The following is a 23,191-nucleotide window of genomic DNA, read 5'->3' as shown; positions in this document are numbered from 1 at the left end:
CCCCCCTCCTGATTACAATCAAGTAAAACTTATCCATCCTGAAGCATCTTTAATTGGATCTCCAGCTCCTTCTGAAGAGGCTAATTCTTTTGCTTCTTCCCAGACATCATACACCCCCACAAGGAAAATATTAGAGCAGTGGTTCTCAACCTTTCTAATGCCGCGACCCCTTAATACAGTTCCTCATGTTGTGGTGACCCCCAACCATAAAATTATTTTTGTTGCTACTTCATAACTGTAATTTTGCTACTGTTATGAATCGTAATGTAAATATCTGATATGCAGGGTGTATTCTCATTGTTACGAATTGAACATAATTAAAGCATAGTGATTAATCACAAAAACAATATAGCAATGCTCGCTGGAGAAGCTTACTCTTCCTTGCTCAAAAATGTTGGGAGGGAGGGAAGGGGAAGGAAGGAAGATTGAAAAGGAAAGGAAGGAGATGGAGAAGGAAGGAGATTGAAGGGAGAAGGAAGGAAGGAGAGAGAGATTGAAGGGGAAGGGATGGAGATGGAAGGAAGGAAGGAAGATTGAAGGGGAAAGGAAGGAGATGGAGAAGGAAGGAGATTGAAGGAAGGAAGGAAGGAAGGAAGGAAGGAAGGAAGGAAGGAAGGAAGGAGAGAGATTGAAGGGGAAGGGAAGGAGATGGATGGATGGATGGAAGGAAGGAAGGAATGATCTTTGGAGAGTCATGTTTTCCCAGATGGTGATGAACTGCAACTCCCAGCATTCCTCACTCTTCCACAGTGCTTTTTAGGGCTGCTGGGGATGGTAGTCCAGTAAGGTCTGGAGACACACACAGATGCCCTAGCAGGGAAAATTGGCCGGGTAATTGCTGCGGCTTTACTTGGAGGCATTCTGCAGCGCTTGAAAATCACTTTAACCAATTTTTCCTGGTTCAGCAAAGGCAACAAGTAATAAAACAAGCAACAGGTACCGGTAATAAAATAGCCCAAATTGTCCTTTCCAGCGCAGATGAAAAGAACCAGGGAAAGGGAAATCGCGCCTGCCTCTTTGACCAACGGGAGGAGAAGCGGTAGGAAAAGCGCGGCGTTTCGGCTTGGGCACACAGCCTTGCCTGCAGGCGCTGCCAAGGACACACAAGCAGCTCCGCACAATTGCCCGGGGAGGGGGGGAGGCTCTGGCGGAGAGCCTGGCGGAGAGCCAAGCGGCGTCACCTCCGGGGCCTCAGAAGCCGCACGAAGGATCCGCGCGCCTCGGAGCCGCTGGCCGCCCTCTCGCGCCCGCCAACCTGGAGCCCTCCATCCTCATCCCGGCACCTCTTGCCCTCTCCCAGCCGCCCCTCTGGGACCTGCCCGCCCCTCCAGCCTCCTAAGCGCCATCGCAGCGGTGGGGTCGCGGGAGCCCCTTTCCATGCCACGCAGCCCTTCACCACCAAACCCTTCCCCAATTGAGGGGCGTGGCCGGAGCACCAGCTCCCGCTCGGAAGGCGCCGCTTCTCCCCTCCCGGGCTGGCTGGTTGGCCTCCGACGCACATGCGGGCATCGCTGCCGCCTTGCCCACTTCCCCGCCACCTGGCCGCTTCTGAGACACGGAGCCCGGCGAGCTGGGAAGGAGCTGCTCCTGCCCGCCAGCCCCAGGGCTGCGCCGGGCGCCAGAGGGCCGAGACGGCCTCCGACGGTGAGGGAGGCGGGCCGGGTGGTGCGGGGGAGGCTCCGGCACGGCGCGGAGGACGGCCAGGCAACCAGGAGGCGTGGGGACCGGCTGAGCTCAGCTCCCTCTATTTCTCTCTCCCTCTCAAAGATCCTTAAAATCCTTAAAAGTTATGCTTGGGCGGAAGATTTTTTTCTTTTACAGATGGCGTGGGTGGGCCCGACATTCGCGGGCAGGCAGGACCACGCCCGCCGAGCCATCACCTCCCCACTGCCCTCCACACCAGCCGGCTCCGTCGCCGGACCTCCCAGCCGACGGGCGCAGGTCCGGGGGTCGCCAGCTGACAGGCGCAGGAGGTAGGCGCCGCGGCGGCCTCCCAGCCGCCTGCTTCTTCGGCTGGACGCAGCGCCGAACTCCTGCGCCCGTCAGCTGGGAGGTCTGGCGACGGAGCCGGCTGGCGTGGAGGGCGATGGGGAGGCGGTGGCTCAGTGGTCGGGGTCCTGCCTGCCCACGAATGTCGGGCCCACCCGCCCCACCCGCCCCATCTTTTCATCTGTAAAAGAAAAAAATCTTCCGCCCAAGCATAACGCCAGCAGTTCTGTGCCACGGAGGCTTGAGACACGGAGGCACGGGACGCGGAGCGGCGCGGCGCCGTGGGAGGCGGCAGGACAGGGGGGAGGGGTTACCTGCATCCTGCCAGCCGAATTCTGGAAGCCTGCCTGAATGAAGAATTTTAGGGGATGTTGAAAGCGAGACAGACTGAGGGCTGTATTAAGGCCATAGATGGCTGCGTAAGGAGAGTGGAAGGGAGGCGAATTTGGGGTGGAGCAGAAAACGGGGGGAAGGCCAGGCCCCACGCGCGCCAGCTACCCTCCCAGCGCCCGCCATTGCCCCCCGTTCGGTGCGGTGGCAGGCAGGCCCAGGCGCTCCTGGGTGGCCCTCCCACCCCTGGCCCTCTTTTACTTACATTTAGTAGTTGCTCAGCAGGGAGGGGTGGAAATTTCCAGAAAGCTCGCCTTAGCTGCAGACAACTTGCAGCAACGTTTGCCGAATGGGACTTTTGGCGGGCTCAGCAGGGCAGAGACAGCCTGGACAATTCCTATTGGCTTTTGAAAGCCAATAGAATTAGACTCTATTCAAGAGAGTCTATTCTATTGGCTTTCAAAAGCCAATAGAATAAGAGGGAATAGCACAGCTCATGAAAAAGGGGAAAAAAACAAAAAAAAATGCCGGACTGCGTTTCATAAGGATTCTATGAGGAAAAACTCCAGGACTTTGGCGACCCCTGTGAAATGGTTGTTCGACCCCAAAAGGGGTCGCGACCCACAGGTTGAGAACCGCTGACCTAAAGCAAGATGCAGTCTCCTTCAGTATGATAGGAAAATAAGCCAATATGCTCTCCTTACAGGATAACACCTATCCTTGAATGTGTAGCTCTCATGCTTTAGATATGATTCATGTTGTGTCTGGTTTTTGGTATTGGGGGGAAAAAAGCTGCCACAGAACCCTAGCCACAAAAAATGAAAACACAATGACTACTATAATGCCCTATTGACAACCATTTGAGATTTCTAGGCTGAACCTAAGTGAGCCTGTATCTACCATTTTTAGTACCATGTTCCTCATGCGCATATGAACCCCCAACTTGTTTCCTTACAGGTAGTCCTTGACTTATGACCACAATTGAGCCCCAAATTTCTGCTGCTGAGACATTTGTTAAGTGAGTTTTGTCCCATTTTACGACCTTTCTTGCCACAGTTGCTAAGTGAATCACTGCAGTTGTTAAGCATGCTTGTTAAGTGAATCTGGTATCCCCATTAACTTGGTCCTAAGTCACTTTTCTCAGTGCCGTTTTAACTTCGAATGGTCACTAAACAAACTGTTATAAGTCAAGGACTACCTGTACTTTATTTGATAAATGGAAGAGAAATAGGGGGGGAAAGCCTCATTAAGCCAAAATTGTCAGATTTGCTTCTTGTATATTGTTTCTTCCTTACTGCTTCTCCCCAAATTATTTATAAGTTTATACAGAAATAAAAATAAATAAAACACGCAAAAACACAGCTGATATTTCTTTCCATCAACACATCTCTATCAAAGCCATTAGGTTTCTAGGAAAGGTCACTCCAAAACCAGCATGCCTGCCTGTTTGGGGCACTGACAGTTATAATGTAGGATGTTACTAACTTAACAATGGCAGTGATTCACTTAAGAACTGTGGCAAGAAAGGTTGTAAAATGAGGCAAACGTAACAACTGTCTTGCTTAGTAACAGAAATTTTGGGGTCAATTGTGGTCGTAAGTCGACAACTACTTGTATCTGAAGGACAGACCCTAAGTCAGAGAAACCTGTCCCATGCTATAAAATTCTTGCTGCAGTACATTATTGTTCAATCCATTCATCCAAAAACAAACTTTGTTTGGATAAATTGAGAAGTCTTTCTTTAGAAATCAACATCTCTTGCCAACTTTATTAAAAACAGAAGATAGCAGAAGAACACGCATACTGCCATAAATGTCGGGATGATTTGTAATACAGCAGAGAGCTTTGGGCTGTCAATGATCTAACAAAGATGAAACATGGAAACACAATTCCTCCCATCTCCTCCCCTTAAACTAAGTGTTTGAAGATCTCTTGGGAGAAAACCAGAAGTGGACTCATTATACTAGCGAGTTTGGTTCTCGTATTAGTAACAAATTCTGTAGCTGAGCAGGAGCTCAGGCAATTAATCATTTAATTTAATCAATTTATAAAGCTGCCCATCTCAAGAAGTGATTCTGGATGGTGAACATTATCCAATAGAAATAAAAACAATTACATCATAAAGACAAAAATTCAAGCACATAGAAACTTAAGTAAAACACCAGTCAACAGAGCTAATATAACCAGGAGATGGATCCTTCCACACTCTCGGGGCCTAATAAATCTGTAGTTCAATTTTGATAAATTTTGGCCCAAAGGTGCTTTTTCAAGAGGCAACTGGACTTTGTTTTTCCTCTGAAGACATTTTGCTTCTCATCCAAGAAGCTTCACACAACATAGTCCTTTCAGCAGTTCCAAGAAGGCTCCATACCCATTTGCACTACTCAGGTGGCCCTGAAAACACAGATAAACCTCCAAATGGCCTCAGCGACTCTCTAAACGAATGCAAATGACCAGCTGTCTGCAAGGAGTATAAATCTTTCCATTCCCCACCATCCTCTCAGAGCTGAAGAAGCTTCTTGCATGAGAAGTGAAATGTCTTCAAAGAAAAAACAAGAAAGTCCAGTTGCCTCTTGAAAAAAGCACCTTTGGGACAACTGACCTGGATGACTGAGAATCTCCATAGACGATAAATTTTGGCGTTCTTGAACCAGAATTCTGCACTTGGTTCAAGTTGGTGGGTCCTTTAGTAAAAGAAAAAAGTAGCTTTTTCAGTCCTGACAGTTGTCCACCCTTGGTTTAAGAGTCAATATTGCAATCTAATGCTTGTCTTCTCAAATGTCAGACATATTTTATTCAAAGTAGCTTATTTTGAGCAGGTAGGGATGGGTAGACAAGATGATTCCTGTTATAAGGATTAAGAATTTTAGTCCCAAGGGCTCCCTTCTCCTATTTGAACGACTGCATTTTCATCCCACAGAGAGAATCTAGTAAGTCAGTATTTTTCCATCAATGCTATTCTGACAACAGGTGATTCTGCTTAATAGTATACAAAACAACTGTACAAAACAATGCTACGGCTTTGCTAACTTCAGATTGGGAATGAGAGCTTGTAAAGTAACATTGTGCTCTTTATTGTCTACTTTCTCTGTCCCATCTTTAGATCTTCATACGTTTTCCCAGTAGATGTAGCACATCCTGCCACCTCGAGCAGCTTAGACTTACTATTTGTAACTGGAAACCCTTAATATTTTTCTCACTGTTATAACCCAGAAAGCTGTACTGTACTATCTGTGATGAACTCTATGAAATGAAAAAACGCACCAAACCCTCCAAACGGCAAGAAGACATCATAGGGTGAGATGGGGAAGCAAATGATAAAATAAGCAAGTCTGACTGCCATGTTTAAAAAGATCCACTTGAATGTTGGAAGTTTGAATATGGATTTCAAAAAGCAAACAATTGGATTTATAGAAGACGAAATACCAAGTCCACCATTAGAGATTTCTGTACATGTAATGAATCCCTCAGCTGGTGTCCTCCAGCTATGCCAGACTATAACTTTCATCTATCTTTGCATGGAGCATGGCGTGGAAAGCATATAGGAACCTCTTTGTTTAGGGTTCCAGTTGTTTTCTTTTACTGCATCCATTCCCAAAGGCCCTAGAACTACCCAGCTGCAAGGAATACCTCTCTCACATTCTTTTAATCAATCACTTAGTCCAAGAAACAATATTGACATAATTAGGTCAAGAGTTCTGAAGCTCCTTGGCTCTGGTTATTATTTTGCAATTCTAGAGAAGACCGGTTTTTGGGAAATACAGATCCAAAGTCAGCCAACAATCTGCTTGTTACTTTAACTAGCAAAACAAAGTGAATCATACAGTTTTCCTAAGATTTTCCTAAAGTAGGCCATACACATGTCTATTTGTCTTTTCAGAAAATGATTGCTATCTAACATGCTATATCCAAAATCTAGGAGAGAGGGAAGCCGAGGCATGATAATTTTATGGATTTAAATAGTTTATACACCTATTGAAGATTATAATTTCACCCAGGTTTTTCCTTGTGAAGAGTAGAAAGAAATCTTTATAATTTTCTTCTTCCTCCTTTCTATTTTAATGTACATATTTAATATTGTTTTAATTTATGCTTGCTTTATTATTTTTAAAAGAGCCATTTATTCCTGTTCTTCATTGACAATATTTTCCAATAAAAAGCAGGGGTCTTAAAACTTGGCAACTTTAAGACTTGTAGACTGCAACTCCCACAATTCCCCAGCCAGTGTGGGAATAAAAAAAATGCCAAGTTTGGAGACCCCCTGCAATAAAGAATTGACTATCATCTTCTAATGGGACTGAAGCTCTCATCATTCCTAACCAGCATGAAGAATGACAAGGAATGGCAGTCTAAAACATACGAAAGGGCAATTGCAACTGATACAGGTAGTCCTGGAGTTATGACCACAATTGAGCCCAAAATTTTTGTTGCTAAGAGAAACATTTGTTAAGTGAGTATTGCCCCCATTTTATGACTTCTCTTGACACAGTTGTTATGGTGAATCACTTAAGTTGTTAAATTAGTAACATGGTTACTAAAGTGAATCTGGCTTCCCCATTGACTTTGCTTATCAGAAGCTTGGCAAAAGGTGATCACGTGACCTCAGGACATTTCAACAATCATAAATCGATGCCAGTTGCCAAGCGGCTGAATTTTGATCATGTGGCCATGGGGAAGCTGCAACGGTCGTAAGTGTGAAAAATGGCCATAAGCCACTTTTTTCAGTGTTGTTGTAACTTCGAATGGTTACTAAAACAAATGGTTGTAAGTCAAGGACTACCTATACTCTGTACAGTTTGGAATCATCTACAAATTTAGCCAGCTCAGGGCTTAATCCGAAATCAAGAGCCTTTATCAAGAATTTAAAAAGCAATGGTTCCCAGCACAGGGATCCTCAAGGGCCTCCATGTCTTTTCTCCTCTGAGAAAAATGCCTGCTTATTCCTACTCTTTGTTCTCTCTTCTTTAAGCAGTTGGTAGGTCATAAAGAAACATTTTATCTCATCCCACAGACACTATGTTTACTCAAGAGTCATCGATGAAAAACTTTGTGAAGGGCTGTTGAGAATCCAAGTACAGCATCTTGTTTCTATTCACATATTTGTTGACACTCTAAAAATCTGCCAAAATTTGATGGAGCTAAATTTACTTTTGTGGAGTTCCAGCACTGAGACTGATTTGAGCAACAAATTACCTATTTTTGCTAGATCAGCAATTTTACATGAGTTCTTCAAGAACTCTTGGATGGATACATTTAGGCCTCAGTGTGTTGTTGAAAATGTGAGAAAATATGCTAAAATGGCAGAAAGCAGACACATAATTTGAGACCCTGTCTTAAAGGAAGGGAGGATAAATCTATATGTTGTTAAGAAATCATGTGTGACTCTAATACAGTTGTTCCTCAACCTTAACTTTAAGAATTCTGGACTTCAACTCCCAGAATTCCCTAGCCAGCATGCTGGCTGGGGAATTCTGGGAGTTGAAGTCCTCACCTCTTAAAGTTGCCAAGGTTGAGATACATTGCTAATAGCTATGATATCTGACTCCCTACTCCTATCACCTCAATTCCTTCCATTTTATTAAACCATCTTAGCTCCTTGCTTTTATTAATTGTGTAATAAATTACAAATATATCTGTATATCTATTAACACTATGACAGGATAAGGGCATGTGTACAATTGTCTTCTTATGCAACTTCCCGAAGACAGACTTAGGCTCTTCCCAAGTGAGGAATTTTGCATTCTTGGGGTACCACAGAAGCCATTCTGCCTGTTCCTTCCAGACTAAAAAGGAAAAAAATGTAGACATTCCTAAAGCAAATTAAAATAACAACCACCATAAGGATAATAATAACCACAACTTCTTTGGCTCAATTTTTAGCTTCTCCTCCACCCCCAGTACAGAGAAAACAACAAGAAAGGTTTCTGACGACGTCTCCAAAAGATTTTTAGACATAGACATTTCCTTTTTCATATCATTCTTGTAACCTGTCATTTTAAAATCCACATTCAAATCAGCCTCTGTCTTGTCCAATAAAACTACTTTCTCTTCTATAACCTCTTTTGAACCTGGCTTTATGACAGCAGACAATTTTAAGAGTTTCTCAGTGCACTGTTCTCAAAAATCCATGAATTCTTCAAAAGGTAAGAATATTTTGCTCCATTCTGCATAGTAGATCTCTCTTTAATTATAATATTTAGTTCTTTCTGGTTCCTTCTAGTGGTCCAAGCTTCAAAGTCCCATCTTATCTTTTCCCCCCAATCAACAGCATTTTCTCATGGCAACATTTCTTATACACTTTCAAAAATAAACATATTTACAATCCACAGGAAGGATTCTTGTAATTAATTTCAACATCTTATTTAAAATCCATCTGGCCCCTTAGTCTGTTTATAAATTTCCAAAATCAAACTTCTAATCAGCCACTTGCTGTTTTGTCCAAACTAAGAATATTTTGGAGTTCTTAAACTTGCATAAAACTTGCATTAATCACATTTGTATGACTTTTAATTTTATGTTTTTATCAGGTTCTGATAATGTCAACACCCCAGAGTCTTGCCAAGTGGCCGATATGTACTTTTTCTTTTGCTAAATAAATAAATATTCCATGAGCAGGGGGAAAAATACTTAAAAGAGAAATAGGTGGTACACTCCCTGGAGTAATTGAGGTTCACACATGAGGGCAGGCATACGTCACGTATGTGTTCATTCATGCCTTTTTTAATGATCTTCAAAATAGGTCAGAAACATTCAGAAAATACCTGAATCAAGTCCAGGGCAGGCAAAGGGTATCGCTCACTGGGAATAATCACAATGCAGTTGCCACGAGTAATGGCTGGAGCAAACAAGCTGACAAAACTGAGGAGGGGGTGTTCGTCTGGACAGGCAATTCCCAGGACACCAACAGGTTCTTGAAAGTGAACGCAGGCACCATATAGAGTGGTTTCCTGCAGCAGAAAAAGACACAAGCAAAAAGTTCAAGGTTTATAGAGAGAATAAAAATTCTCCCATTAACAAAATCCCCACCCGAAAGCTTCTAATTGCCAGCCTCCATTTCCTTTCCAAATCAATCCGTTGAAATATCTATATGGAAGAGCCTTGGTGGCACAGTGGTTAGAATGCAGTATTGCAGGCTAACTCTGCTGACTGCCAGCAGTTCGATCCTGGCTGGCTCAAGGTTGACTCAGCCTTCCATCCTTCCCAGTTCGGTAAAATGAGGACCCAGATTGTTGGGAGAAATATGTTGACTCTGTAGACCCCTTAGAGAACGGTATAAAGCACTGTGAAGTGGTATATAAGTTACTCTAAGTGCTATTGCTAGTTCTTTGATTTTCGTTTTCATACATATCTTTCTTTTCTTTTCTCATGAGGACTTCCAAATCCAAAAGAGAGTCGCCAGACCCCTGCAGCCCCAATGTTAATCTTGCAAGGCAGGCCAGACAAGAAGCACACCCAAAGTACTAGCTATAACTGCATAATAAAGTTACATCCACAGACTCCTTCCAGTCTGAGAATCCATCTCTCTCTGCTTACCTGTCAGATTGAAGAACCTCGGGAGGGTCCCTTCTGAGATGCTTGCCTCACCCTCTCATTGCTTCTGTGGACTCAGCTGCCTCTTATCTAATATTGCCTAGTCTGTAGCTCTTCCTCCTGTCTCCCAAGCATATTCCTACATACCCTCAGTCACTGGTATATACAGGGCCAGTATCTGCAGAGGGGAGTCTTAGCCCTGCCTATGGTATGCATAGAAGCCTCCACATGACCTGAGTGTTGCCGTTGGGGCATTTTAGCTTGGGAAAGTCCTCTATGTTTCCAATTGCACCCAGCAAGGTCTCCTCTTTGCTGATGTTCACATGCAAATACAGGGCACTCTGCAAGAGGAGTGTCTTTGTGCAGAACCACTATTTTTCAGTACTTCTAAGAATACCTACGTAAAGAGGGAAACTGCCAACCTGCCAAGAAGACCAGACAGAAAACATAACAGGATGAGCTAATTGTACTTTGTTGCGAGGCTACATTAACAGAACCTTGCAAGCCTGAAAGTACAATTCTCCCAACTTTTTTTAAAGCCAAATTATTTATGGCAGATCTTTTCTAAGTTTCTTTCCTTGTCCATTATTTGGTTGCAGGCTCCTCCCTCTTTTAACTGATTATTCCCTAGGCATTGTGGGGGGGGGGGCTCATTCCGTTATAGGAATAGAATCATATAAATTAAAGATGACACTTCCAAGGACCTTTGATTAGATTTCCCAAAATTGTTCTGGAAGGATATAACTGGGTTATACAACTCATAGATTGATTGACTTGCCTACCTACTACCATTATGGCCAACTCTGATTGGCATTAACTTTCACAACTGTCTTCACTTTTGCATTCTTCAGATATAGGGACCATGTCCCAGATATCTTTAGCCAGGATAGGCATTGCTGTGGCTTCTGTGGATCGAATTCCACATATCTGAAGGGCACCAAAGTTGGAGAAAGTTATTCTAGAATCTTGAGCAAAAATACCTTTTTGTTAATTTTTTATAGCAGGGGTTGAACCCAATACCTTCTGTTCATAAAGCTAATTCTTGGGCACACATACATTCAGCCACATTCCATCCACCAACAGTTTCAGAGTGCAAAGTGTATGTACCCAAGGACAAGGCCTTGCTATTCTCACCTGCACAACTCCACCACATTTGTCAGAGTAAGCTGCCCAATAAAATAGTCGCCGCACACTAATATCCACCTCCATCAAAGCTTTCTCTTTTTCTATACCCATTAATGATTCCAGCTGTGATGCAATCTCAGCTCGACGGAGTTCCAGATTTTCAGCCAGGTAGTACAAGATCTGTGCCCGGGCATGTGCCGTTTTCTTCGCCCATCTGTTATGAGACCAACCCAAAGTTAGAAAGGAAAACTAGCAACGTTGTTCATAGAATAACCCTTCTTGAGGATGTATAACCAACTTTATTGCAACAAGAAAAAAGGTATTTAGCCCAGGATGCCAACTTTGGGGTAGCGCGGTGGCTCAGCAGTTAAGAAGCCGGGCTTGTCAGCTGGAAACCCAAGTTCAAGACCCAAGCACCATGTGACAGGGTGAGCTCCCGTCCTCACCTCAGCTCCTGCCAACCTAGCAATTTGAAAACATGCAAATACGAGTAGATAAATAGGTACCACTACAGTAGGAAGGTAACAGTACTCTGTGACCTCATGTTGTCCACATGATCGTGGAAAAGTCTTTGGACAGTGCTGGCTCAATGGTCTTGAAATGGAGATGAGCACTGCCCCCTATAATTGGCAATGACCAGCAGAGTAAAACCCGCAGGGACTCCTTACTTTATGCCAACTTCCACAGCAGCTAAGTGAATGCCCCCAAAAGCAGAAAAAGGCAAGGGAACGTCAATCAACCAATCAATTCGGCCAATTTGCTTCCCTAGGAATCATTTTCAGGACATGTGAACTAAATCCAGCCTTTTCTAAATGCAAACTCCAGGAGTAAGAGTAACATTTGCTACTTTAGCAGTAGCAAGAGCAAACCTAGAGATAAGCAAAGAGGGAACCGCTAGCTGAGGAATTCTGAGAGTTGAAGTCCATACATCTTAGAGCTGCCATGTCTGGGAAACACGGATCTGTATCAATTTATTTATTTGTCAAATTTTGAAACCGTCCATAGTGGCTCAGAGAGGGACTCTGGGCAGTGCACAAGTGAACTATTAAAACCTAAAAATAGTATATAAAATTTGCAAGAAGGATGTTAAAAATTTAAAAGGTTAAAGGTTAATTAAGGCTGGGCAGAAGACATTCAAGGCCACTTAACCCCATGGCTGCGTGCTCCTCTGTGAGCCCCAAGCGAGGTGGAAGAGACATGTTTTCACATCTTTCTAGAAAGAAAGGGGTAGCCTTATGTTGGGGGGGGGGGGAATGGCAGAGAAGACTCTCCTCCTGGACCCCACCAGTTGAAATGCTTTAGCTGATGGGGTGCACAGCATACTGTACCTTCGCTGCCTGACTGGGGAGAATGGGCTGATGTAATGGAGAAAAAGACGGTTCCATAGGTAATATGGACCCGTCCAAGTAGGGCTTTAAAGGTCATAACCGATACTTTGAACTGCACCTAGAAGCAAATTGGCACCCAATAAACCTTGCACAGCAAAGGTGTTACAAGCACCATTCTTTGGGTGCCCAAGATTGCTCGTGTGGTTGCCTTCTGTGCCAGTTGAAGCTTCTGGTTACTTTTCCAGGGTAGCCCCATCTAGAGCAATTGCAACAGTCCAGACAGGAGATGTCCAGGGCACAGAATGGGACAACTCGTCGCAGCCAATTTGCTGCGGTCAAGTCGCCTCGGTCAACTCACCACGGCCAACTCACCGCAGGAGAACTCGCCGCTGTCAACTCGCCGTGAGTCAATTCAACAATTCAATTTAATTATTTACAATAATTAAACATTATTTTAATTTTTGTCATTCAGCTTTCATTTTGTCCCTCCTTTGGCATCCTTTCTTTAATGATTCTATTTCACTATTTTTTTCAATATCAACTTGTCCCGTGGCGAGTTGGCCACGGTGAGTTGTCCTAGACCAGTGATGGTAAACCTTTAAGAGACTGAGTGCCCCAAAACCGCCCACGCCCCACCCCGCCTGCTCTGCCCCCACCCTGCCCCCAGCCCGTCCCCCCGCAGGGCCACTCATCACCTCCACGGCCCACCGCAGATTGCTGAGGCAGCCCAGCAGCGCCATAGTGGCGCCTCTGCCCGCGCCCCACAGCATCATCGATGAAGATGTTGAAGAGCCCTGGGCCCAGAACAGAGCCTTTAATTTAACTATTAAGGCAAGACAAAATGTTAATTAACACAGAACAAGGAACATTGTAGGGTGCTTGTCTTGAAGTATGTAGTGGTGAGTATGCTAATAAACCACAGAAACCTCTGTCTATAGATAGTCCTCAACTTACTGAATCAGGAATTAAAGTCATAAGTCATGGCAGTTGTTAAGCAGGTCACACCAGATTTTACATTTTTCTTGTGGCTGTTATTAAGTGAATGCCACGGTCCTTAAGTAAACACAGTAGTCATACATTAAATCTGTTTTATCCAATGGGCATTTCTTGCAGAAAACCGGAAGTAAATGCTGGAAATTGGCAAAAACTGCTGAAAATTGTGGTCATGTGACCATAGGATGCTGCAAACTACCAAAAATGCAAGCTGGTTGCCAAAGGTCCAAATGTGATCATGTGATACACATTCTCTCTTTCTTTCTCTCTCTGTCTGTATGCATGCATAGCTATTTAATTCTGGAACCAAGTCATAAGTCTTTGGGGGGGGGCACTGTAATTTCAAATGGTCGCTAAGCAACTGGTCATTAAGCAAGGGCTACTTGTCTGTATGGTAGCTTACAATCAGAGAAGAACCCCAAGTCCCTGGGTTAGATGGTAAGCTAAATGAAAGGTCGGGACTCACCCAGGGGCTGCTTTGTGAGCGGCTTCCACTGCATTATGGATGTCTTTCGCATTCCCATCGGCCACACAGGCCATTGCTTTGCCCGCGTGATCAAGGATGGCTCGGGAACTCAAGGAATCTGGCCTCTTCTGAGCACCACCGTAGTACAGCTTGTAGGTTCGGTCCACGCTGTGGGAGGGAGGGAGGGAGGGAGGGAGGGAGGGAGGGAGGAAGGAAGGAAGGAAGGAAGGAAGGAAGGAAGGAAGGAAGGAAGGAAGGAAGGAAGGAAGGAGAAACTATAATAGAGCCTTTGCCTCTTGTTCTTTTGAATCCATTTCAAAAGAAAGGCAACAAACTCTGGGTGCATGGATTTTACAGCTAGGTTGAGACTTCCCGAGGACGAGAGTCTCTAGAATGGAGTAAGCTGCAAAGTGGTTTGGTAAGTGAAAATGTCTGGATATTAGACATAGTCCTTCTATTAAGCTTAGTTCTTTATACTCAAAGGCTACAAAAATCCCCTATTTCCTCAAGACTGAGATACCAACGATGGCTATGAATCCTAGTTATTTAATGAGAAGGGAAAGGCTGTCTACCTGTGCTGAAATGCACCGTATCGTTGCTGGGCATGAGAGAACCAGCCCTCTTATTGATCATAGGGATAGTTCACATTCATACTGTACTCACTCCAAGGTTCAAATCCCTGCTCCCTCATAAAGCTTACTTATTGACCTGGACCCCATTATTGTTTTTAGAGTTTAGCTAAAGGTAGGGGAACTCTGTACATTGAACTTTGGAAGAAGGATTAGGTGTTGGGCAATGAATCAGAATAGATACTCAGATTTAAATGCTGGTGAACCCTTGATCCTAACCACTTTTCAAAAACTCATTAATGAGCTGCACTCCAGAACTAGGCAATGGCTCCATCTTAAAACAAAACTCAATGGTAAAGATCCTTTCCTGTTTTTTCTTAAGCCTCATTGTAAATTTCCATTCTTGCTGAAAAGTGAATTAGGATACATATCCCAGGTCTTGGCACTGGTTGTAAAGCTTCAGCAATTCTGGATAAAGTGCTATGGCTCATCTTTTCCCAATAAAAGTGTAGCCTAGAGATAAAGGGGGCTGACGCCTTTATTGTAGTGTTTAAGGTGTTAGACTAGAAGCCAGGAGACTGTGAGTTCTAGTCCCACATTTGACATGAAAGCTGGCTGGGTGACTTTGGGCCAATCACCAGGGAACTGTGAGTTCTAGTCCTCCCAGAGGCATGTACTTCTTCTCTCAGCCCAATCTACCTACCAAGGTTGTTGCTGTGGGAAAATAAAAGGCAGGAGCCCGATGCATACCACCTTGAGCTGTATAAAAAAACCAGGCAAAATATACATCTAATAATAATAATATGCAAACACCAAATTAGCACATATGCTCATGAGTTTAGCCACCCTTTTAGCATTCCCCACAATGCAAGGCTTTTGACAGGAGTGTTCACCGCAGGATAATTCACTATGGGATTAGTTCTTTTATTAATCATCATCAAAGCATTACAAAATACTTTGGTAGTCATAGAAATGATTTCCTTTGATACAAGAGCTAAAATAATTTTGATGAAAACATAGTCAACAAAAACAAAAATGGACGATCTGAAACTTGAGCTGGCCACTAACAAGGAGTGTACATCGGAGATGGTGACCCTTTGAGAGCTGTATGCCACGAAATTTCATTTTGATGTATGACAACTGGTGTACATTTAAAGTGATAGTAAAGATTATTATTATTGTTATTGTTATTATAAAAGGAACTAAGTGAATGCCACGGTGAGTTGTCCCATTCTGTTCCAAGGTACTGTAGCTGTGTAACGTCATCAAGTCTGATTCTCTCTCTTTTTAAAAAAAAAAAAAATCCTTACTACAAAGTGTGTGAAGTCATTTTCTGAGAAAATCAGGCACTTTCATACTTATTCTTACCTTGGAATGTCTCCTTTCAGCTCAGAAACTAGAGAGCAGGGAGTCTTGTCCCCAGGAATCACTGGGAGATCACTCTTTGGTGAGGTAGCAAAGTTTTTGTAATTCAGGTCCACACTACAAATGCGTGGTTGAATTTCCCAGATTGGTCTCACATATTCATAAAGTGCCTGGACAGAAAGAATTCAGAATGAAACTTGGAGATGTGCTGGGATGCCTCCCGCCAGCCAGTTACTTCCTCACTAACCTCTTTGCCTCCGTTCCGTCCATGGCCACTTTCCTTGTACCCTCCAAAGGCAGCTGCGGCATCTAACATATTGTGGCTGTTGATCCAGACTGTTCCAACCTGCAAACTAAGAATACAGAAGGCAAAAAAAAGGTGTGAAATATCAAGTATCGTGACACAAAAAGTGAAACACTTCTGCTCTTTCTGTATTCTTGGGAGACACTTGTGGACACATACCCAAATTCCTTGAAGGTGTAAGAACCTACACGGTAGAACAAACTGGACTGCTTCAGCTTATGAGAGCATGTGTAGATGAAATCTGCCTTTTTATAAAACATGCCATACAAGTAAAAATAAATAAAATTAGCCCAGTGGGGAATATTCTGATTTGGAACCTTTTGATGTGATACTTTCAGGAAATGAAATAGGAGGACACATTCAAAAACATCATGATGGTGATTGATTCTCCCATCTCAGCATTCAGTCACCTGATCCTACAAGGGGTTACATTTAAGAAAGGTTAGGCAACCTTGGTTCTTTTATGACTCGTGGACTTCAACTCCCAGAATTCCTGAGCCAACATGGCTGATTTCATCTACACATGCTGGCTGGCTCAGGAATTCTGGGAGTTGAAGTCCACGAGTCATAAAAGAGCCAAGGTTGCGTACCCCTGGGTTAGGGGATTGGCAATTTTCTGTAGAATCACAGCTGCTTCCCTGGGATGAACATTTCTTGCCTTATTGGATACTGAAGCTCTTGTATTACAGGTAGCCCTTGACTTACAACCACAATTGAGCCCAAAATTTCTGTTGTTAAGTAAGACCTTTGTTAAGTGAGTTTTGCCCCATTTTATGACCTTTCTTGCCACAGTTGTCAATGGAATCACCGCAGTTGGTAAGTTCGTAACCTGGTTGTTAAGTAAATATGGCTTCCCTATTGACTTTGCTTGTCAAAAGTTTGTGTAAAAGTGATCAGATTATCCTGGGACACAGCAATAGTCACAAGCATGAACCAGTTGCCAAACATCTGAATTTTGATCCCATGTTCATGGGGATGCTGCAAAGGTTAACTGTGAAAAATGATCACAAGTCACTCTTTTCAGTGCTGTTGTAACTTTGAACGTTCACTAAATGAACTGTTGTAAGTCGAGGGCTACTTGTACAGGGGGAAAACGATGATTTAGATTTCTGTGATTGGGAACTGAATGGTAGAATCCAGATGGAGCAGGGATCCAGAGGAGAGATCAGGACACCTTAACGAAGATCAGGCAGCACTTATAGTGATACCTGTGGGCAACTTCCAGTGCTAAGGAGAGAATTTCGGTCCACACACTAGCAGCCAGTCCATGAGGTGTGCTGTTCCCCAAAGTCACCGCTTCCTTGGTTGTCCGGAAAGTCAGGGATACCAGAACAGGTCCAAAGATCTGGAAAAGAAAATGCTTTAGATCATTTTTAAACAATGAGAATTCATTACCTCATAAACTCTGCCAAGGAGGCGAAGTTTGGCTGAGAACAGCAGAAGCTGCTGCATGATAGACACAGCAGATTAGTATGAATAGTTCAATTTAAACATTTTGTGTAGGATGAAAAGCAGCACTTTCTTCAAATTTTTAGGCTGAGGATGAGCAACCTGGAGCCCCAGGGCCACAAAACTATCCTGGAAGACTCCAGAGTCCCTTCACCACAGTAACCAAAATCTGGTGGTATGGAAAATACAGGGAATGTAGACAAAGATGTAGTATACAGGTAGTCCTCAACTTACAACAGTTCATTTAGTGATTGTTTGAAGTTACAACGGCACTGAAAAAAGTGACTTATAACCATTTTTCATACTTCATAACCATTGCAGCATCCCCATGGTCACGTGATCAAAATTCAGACACTTGGCAGCTGACTCAGGTTTATAACTGTTGCAGCGTCCCGGGGTCATGTGATCCCCTTTTGTGACCTTCTGAAAAGCAAAGTCAATGGCAAAGTCAGATTCGTTTAACAACCGTGTTACTAACGTAACAACTGCAGTGATTTATTTAACAACTGTGCCAAGAAAGGTCATAAAATGGGGCAAAACTCACTTAACAACTGCCAAGGACTGCCTGTACATTTGAAGCACATTTATTATAAAGGTAGTCCTCGATTTAAAACTGTAATGGAGCTGTCATGATAGTTATAAATTTTGCAACCGCTTCAGTCATAAAACAAATGCTGTAGTCATCCAATGAAGTAATGTTTTGTTACGGCTCTGGTTTTGTTGAAAAGTGACCGTAATTGCCGGTTTTTGGCAAAACCACCATAAAACACGGTGCCCAGTCCTGGGATGTTATAAACAGCAATAAATGCAGCGTGGTTGCTGAGTACCTGAAGTCTGGTCACATGGCTGTGGAGGGGGGCAACCAGTGGGATTTTAAATCCAGGTCACAAGTAGCCCCCACGTTGGCCTGTGTAACTTCAAACAATTCAGTCGTAAGTCAAGAACTACCCGTTTGTACAAAATGAAGAAACAAAGCTAAATGTCCATCTCTTATACCCAAAAAAGCTAGTGGGTGGGGACACAAGGCCCTTCTCCATGTATGTGATAATCGGTATCACCACTCACTGCACCCTTATTATATAAAGCCACTTTCCCATTAGGTAGTGCACCTAAGTATCTTCTTTATATTCGGTACAAATTCGTTAAACTTTGCTAATATAAGGTTTACTGTGGGTCCCCCCCCCCCATTTAATTCACCCTGCTGGATTAAAAGTCCTGGACAAGGTCAAGCTCTTCCTCTCTTTCAATCACAATTTGGTGTCACGAGAGGGCCCCCTGTTAGTTCATCAAGGCATAGCTTCCTTTGACAGTTGCCAAGGGTGGAAGAGAGTAACAACTGTTATGAACCTACAACTGTGCAAAGGGTTCAGGAGGGATGCTTTGCACACTGCAGTAAGCAAAGCATCCTCCCTCAATGCTTTAAAAAACAGCCACATCCTCTGAAAGGCAGGGAGTGACTAGAGGCAGGCCTCAACTTACGACCAGAATTAAGCCCAAAATTTCTGTTGCTAAGCGAAACATTTGTTAAATGAATTTTGCCCCATTTTATGACCTTTCTTGCCACAGAAGATAAATGAATCACTACAGTTGTTAAGTTAGCAACATGGTTGTTAAGTAAATCTGGCTTCCCCATTGACTTTGCTTTGCAGAAGGTCGCAAAAGGGGATCACATGAACCCTGATCCCCTAATGCAACCATCATGTATATGAGTCAGTTATCAAGCATCTGAATTTAATAATAATAATAATAATAATAATAATAATAATAATAATAATAATAATAATAATAATAATAATAATAATAATAATAATAAGTAGTAGTAGTAGTAGTAGTAGTAGTAGTAGTAATAGTAGTAGTAATAGGCAGGAAACTCTATACCATTTTGGACAAATGGCTGTCCAGTCTCTTCTTAAAAACTTCCAGTGTTGGAGCATTCACCGCTTCTGGAGGCAGGTTGTTCCACTGGTTAATTGTTCTAACTCAAGAAACTTCTCCTTAGTTCTAGGTTGCTTCTCTCTTTGATTAGTTTCCATCTGTTGCTTCTTGTCCTGCCTTCAGGTGCTTTGGAGAATAGCTTGACTCCCTCTTCTTTGTGGCAGCCCCTGAGATATTGGAACACTGCTATCATGTCCCCCCTCGTCCTTCTCTTCATTAAACTAGACATACCCAATTCCAGCAACCGTTCCTTATATGTTTTAGCCTCCAGTCCCCTAATCATCTTTGTTGCTCTTCTCTGTACTCTTTCTTTTTTACATCGTGGTGACCAAAACTGGATGCAGTATTCCAAGTGTGGCCTTACCAAGGCATTGTAAAGTGGTATTAACACTTCACGTGATCTTGATTCTATCCCTCTGTTAATGCAGCCTACCATTGTGTTGGCTTTTTTGGCAGCTGCAGCATACTGCTGACTCATATTTAAGTGATTGTCCACTAGGACTCTGAGATCCTCTCACAGTTGCTACTATTGAGCAAAGTACCACCTATACTATACCTGTGCATTTGTTTTTTCTTGCCGAAATGTAGAACCTTACTTTTTTCACCGTTGAATTTCATTTTGTTAGATAGCACCCAATGTTCAAGTCTGTCAAGATCCTTCTGTATCTTAAGCCTGTCTTCTGGAGTGTTGGCTATTCCTGCCAGCTTGGTGTTGTCTGCAAATTTGATGAGTTCCCCATCTATCCCCTCATCCAAATCGTCGATGAAGATGTTGAAGAGCACTGGGCCCAGAACAGAGCCCTGGGGTACCCCACTACACACTTCCCTCCATGTAGATGCAGTTCCATTGAGGACCACACGCTGAGTACGGCCGGTCAGTCAGCTACGAATCCATCTGGTAGTGATGCTGTGTAACCCACATTTTTCTATCTTATCAAGTAGTAGGTTGTGATCTACCTTATCAAATGCCTTACTGAAGTCCAAGTAAATTATATCCACAGCATTCCTCTGGTCCACTAGAAGAACTTAGTCAAAGAATGCAATAAGATTTGTCTGGCATGATCTGTTTTTGACAAACCCATGTTGGCTTTTGGTAATGACTTTGTTTGCCTCTAGGAGGTGTTCGCTGATTCGTTGTTTGATTATCTTTTCCAGAATCTTCCCAGGTATTGAGGTCAGGCTGATAGGTCTGTAGTTTCCTGGATTCAATTTTTTTTTCCTTTTTTGAAGATGGGAACTACATCAGTTCTTTTCCAGTCCTCTGGTAGTTCCCCAGTGCTCCAGGATCTTTGAAAGATGTTTTAGTTAATTTTAGTTAATTTTTTAGTTTAATTTTGATCACATGACCATGGGGATGCTGCAATGGTTGTAAATGTGAAAAACGGTCATGTCACTTTTGCCAGTGCCGTTGTAACTTTGAACAGTCACTAGCTTGAACTATTGTAAGTTGAGGACTACCTGTATTGCAGAGCTTTTCCCCAATTGTCTATCTGTGTATGTCTATCAGTTATCAGCAAAACAAAAATGCCTACACATGTATGTGGGAAAGTTTGGGAACAAGCACATGGAATCTTTTGGAGGATGGGGCTGCTTTAACATTTTGAGGAAGGGTATTTATTGGCATTCCTTCCTAATACTTTATACAGCCATAATAATCAGCAAACTTCAAACCTAGCATAGCACTAATCTTTTTTCAGCCTTCTATCTGCAAACCTAAATGTTGCCACTTTAAGACATCTATTTATTAAACTTAATATGACTTTTAAAACAGCCATATCCTTTCTCAGGCAGGCACAGAAACCTGTAAGAGGGAACCTTAAGGAACAGGAGAACTTTTGCATGAGGTCTGAAGCATTTTCAAAGGCCCACTTTTGACCCCTACCATTTACCACAGCTTTCTTCAACCTGTCAGACTTCAGGAACTTACAGAAGTTACAATCCAAAAGTACATACAGAGGGAAGAGAGGAGACAAAGAGAGGCAGAAAAAAGAGAAGAGAAGGTAGGATATTGTTAAAAGTTGCCCATGTTTAAATGGTCACAGGCTAAGTTCAGAATGGCGGCCTCATCTACCAAGGTGCCTTCCACCAAATGCCTCAGAATTTCCAATTCAACGTGGTATCAGGGTCAGTGCGTATTAAAACAATTAAATTAACAATTAAAGCAAGAGAGGTCAAACATGTCTGAAGATAGCAGGTGAGGGAAGAAAGATGGATTAAAACTAGTTTAAAAGAGATCTAGCATATGGCCAGACATGGCTCAGTGCTGTTTTTTCTCTTTCTTTCTTTCTTTCTTTCTTTCTTTCTTTCTTTCTTTCTTTCTTTCTTTCTTTCTTTCTTTCTTTCTTTCTTTCTTTCTTTCTTTCTTTCTTTCTCTTTCTTTCTTTCTTTCTTTCTTTCTTTCTTTCTCTTTCTTTCTTTCTCTATCTATCTATCTATCTATCTATCTATCTATCTATCTATCTATCTATCTATCTATCTATCTATCATCTATCTATCTATCTATCATCTATCTATCATCTATCTATCTATCGGGGTGTATTATTATTGTATGGGGTGTTCAGGGAGGGGTAGCACCTCTGGTGGAGGGCATGTCGTGCCCTTTTTTTAGGGCAGCTCGTACACCTTTGGTCCCCACCTGACACTCAGCTCTCACCTGTGGCTCCTAGTAGCTGTAACATGCACAGCGGCCACACCCCGGGCAACAGCTTCGACAGGCTGGCCAAACCAGGTTGAGAGTAGCCGTTGTGTCTTCGACATTCGGTGAGCAAGGGATTTGTCTATCCCAAGCATGTGAAGACAGACTCTGGCGGACTGAGCGGATGAGACCTATTAAAATAGGACCAACGATCATGAAGGCAGTTTCTGCAAGCGACGTGGTACGCTGAGAGCACGGCAAGACACAAAACATGCCCTGGTCAACCACTGCGCCCAGCCCATCTCCAACTGTCTCGACTTTTGTCCTGCCATTGGAACAAGATGGAATCTGGGAAGAGAGAGTGAGGCTGACTATGCGCACCTCTCCCTCACTTTAATCCAATTCACGTGCAAGTCTTGACATCTTGACTTTCCCTAACTCCCACAAATCTTAAAGTCCTGTGGCGATAGGCGAGCGGTGAAGCAGCAGGTGTGGAATCACTGGGAGCTGTGGACGCGGACCTGCACACAGGTGGCTCAGGTCTAATGGTCGCTTCTTGCTGATGAAGCCACAGCTGGATTCGGCGTCTATCTGAGTGACTGAGCAGCCCTTTTTAGGACCACACTGCTCACCTCCGTAGTATGAGGAAGGGGCTAGAAAATGTGCCCTAAACATTGTTGCTTCTTTTAAACCCTGTCCAGCCTACCGCGGTTGGAGGGGATCCCACTTCATGCGGCCGAAATACAAAACTTAAGACAAAACACAAGGTGTTACCACTTATCATTGGTACATGGAACGTACGTACGCTTCAAGACAACCCATTAGCAGATCGCCCAGAAAGAAGAACAGCTCTGGTAGCCAGAGAGCTTGCAAGATTTAACATTGACATTGCGGCCCTGTGTGAAACTCGTCTAGCCAATGAAGGTCAGCTCACAGAAACAGGAGGCGGTTACACTTTTTTTTGGTGTGGACGCAGCAGTGACCAACGTCGTGAGTCTGGAGTTGGCTTAGCGGTTAAGAACCATCTTGTCCGCCAACTTGCCAGTCTTCCTAAGGGTGTGAATGATCGACTCATGACACTGCATCTCCCACTACTAAGTGGAAAGCAAGCCACACTGATCAGTGCCTATGCACCCACAATGACAAATCCAGATGAAGTAAAGGACAAGTTTT

The 23,191-nt window shown here is 43.4% G+C and overlaps 1 protein-coding gene across 1 annotated transcript in view; it reads right to left on the bottom strand.

The window, feature by feature from the left end:
- The window catches only part of LOC107295857 (aldehyde dehydrogenase family 16 member A1-like), a 45,812-nt gene that overhangs the window by 4,743 nt on the left and 17,878 nt on the right, over positions 1-23,191 (bottom strand). The window contains exons 7-12 of the mRNA XM_015825191.1: positions 17,208-17,344; positions 15,943-16,048; positions 15,699-15,865; positions 13,762-13,929; positions 10,984-11,188; positions 9,081-9,266 (exon numbers count right to left, since the gene is read on the bottom strand). Coding sequence (XP_015680677.1) covers positions 9,081-9,266; positions 10,984-11,188; positions 13,762-13,929; positions 15,699-15,865; positions 15,943-16,048; positions 17,208-17,344 — 969 coding nt within the window. The remainder of the gene's footprint in view (positions 1-9,080; positions 9,267-10,983; positions 11,189-13,761; positions 13,930-15,698; positions 15,866-15,942; positions 16,049-17,207; positions 17,345-23,191) is intronic.

This window comes from Protobothrops mucrosquamatus, unplaced genomic scaffold (assembly GCF_001527695.2).
Source record: "Protobothrops mucrosquamatus isolate PMUCROS unplaced genomic scaffold, P.Mucros_1.0 scaffold2539, whole genome shotgun sequence".
NCBI classification, from domain to species: domain Eukaryota; kingdom Metazoa; phylum Chordata; class Lepidosauria; order Squamata; family Viperidae; genus Protobothrops; species Protobothrops mucrosquamatus.
This window is presented reverse-complemented; position numbering and strand designations above follow the sequence as displayed.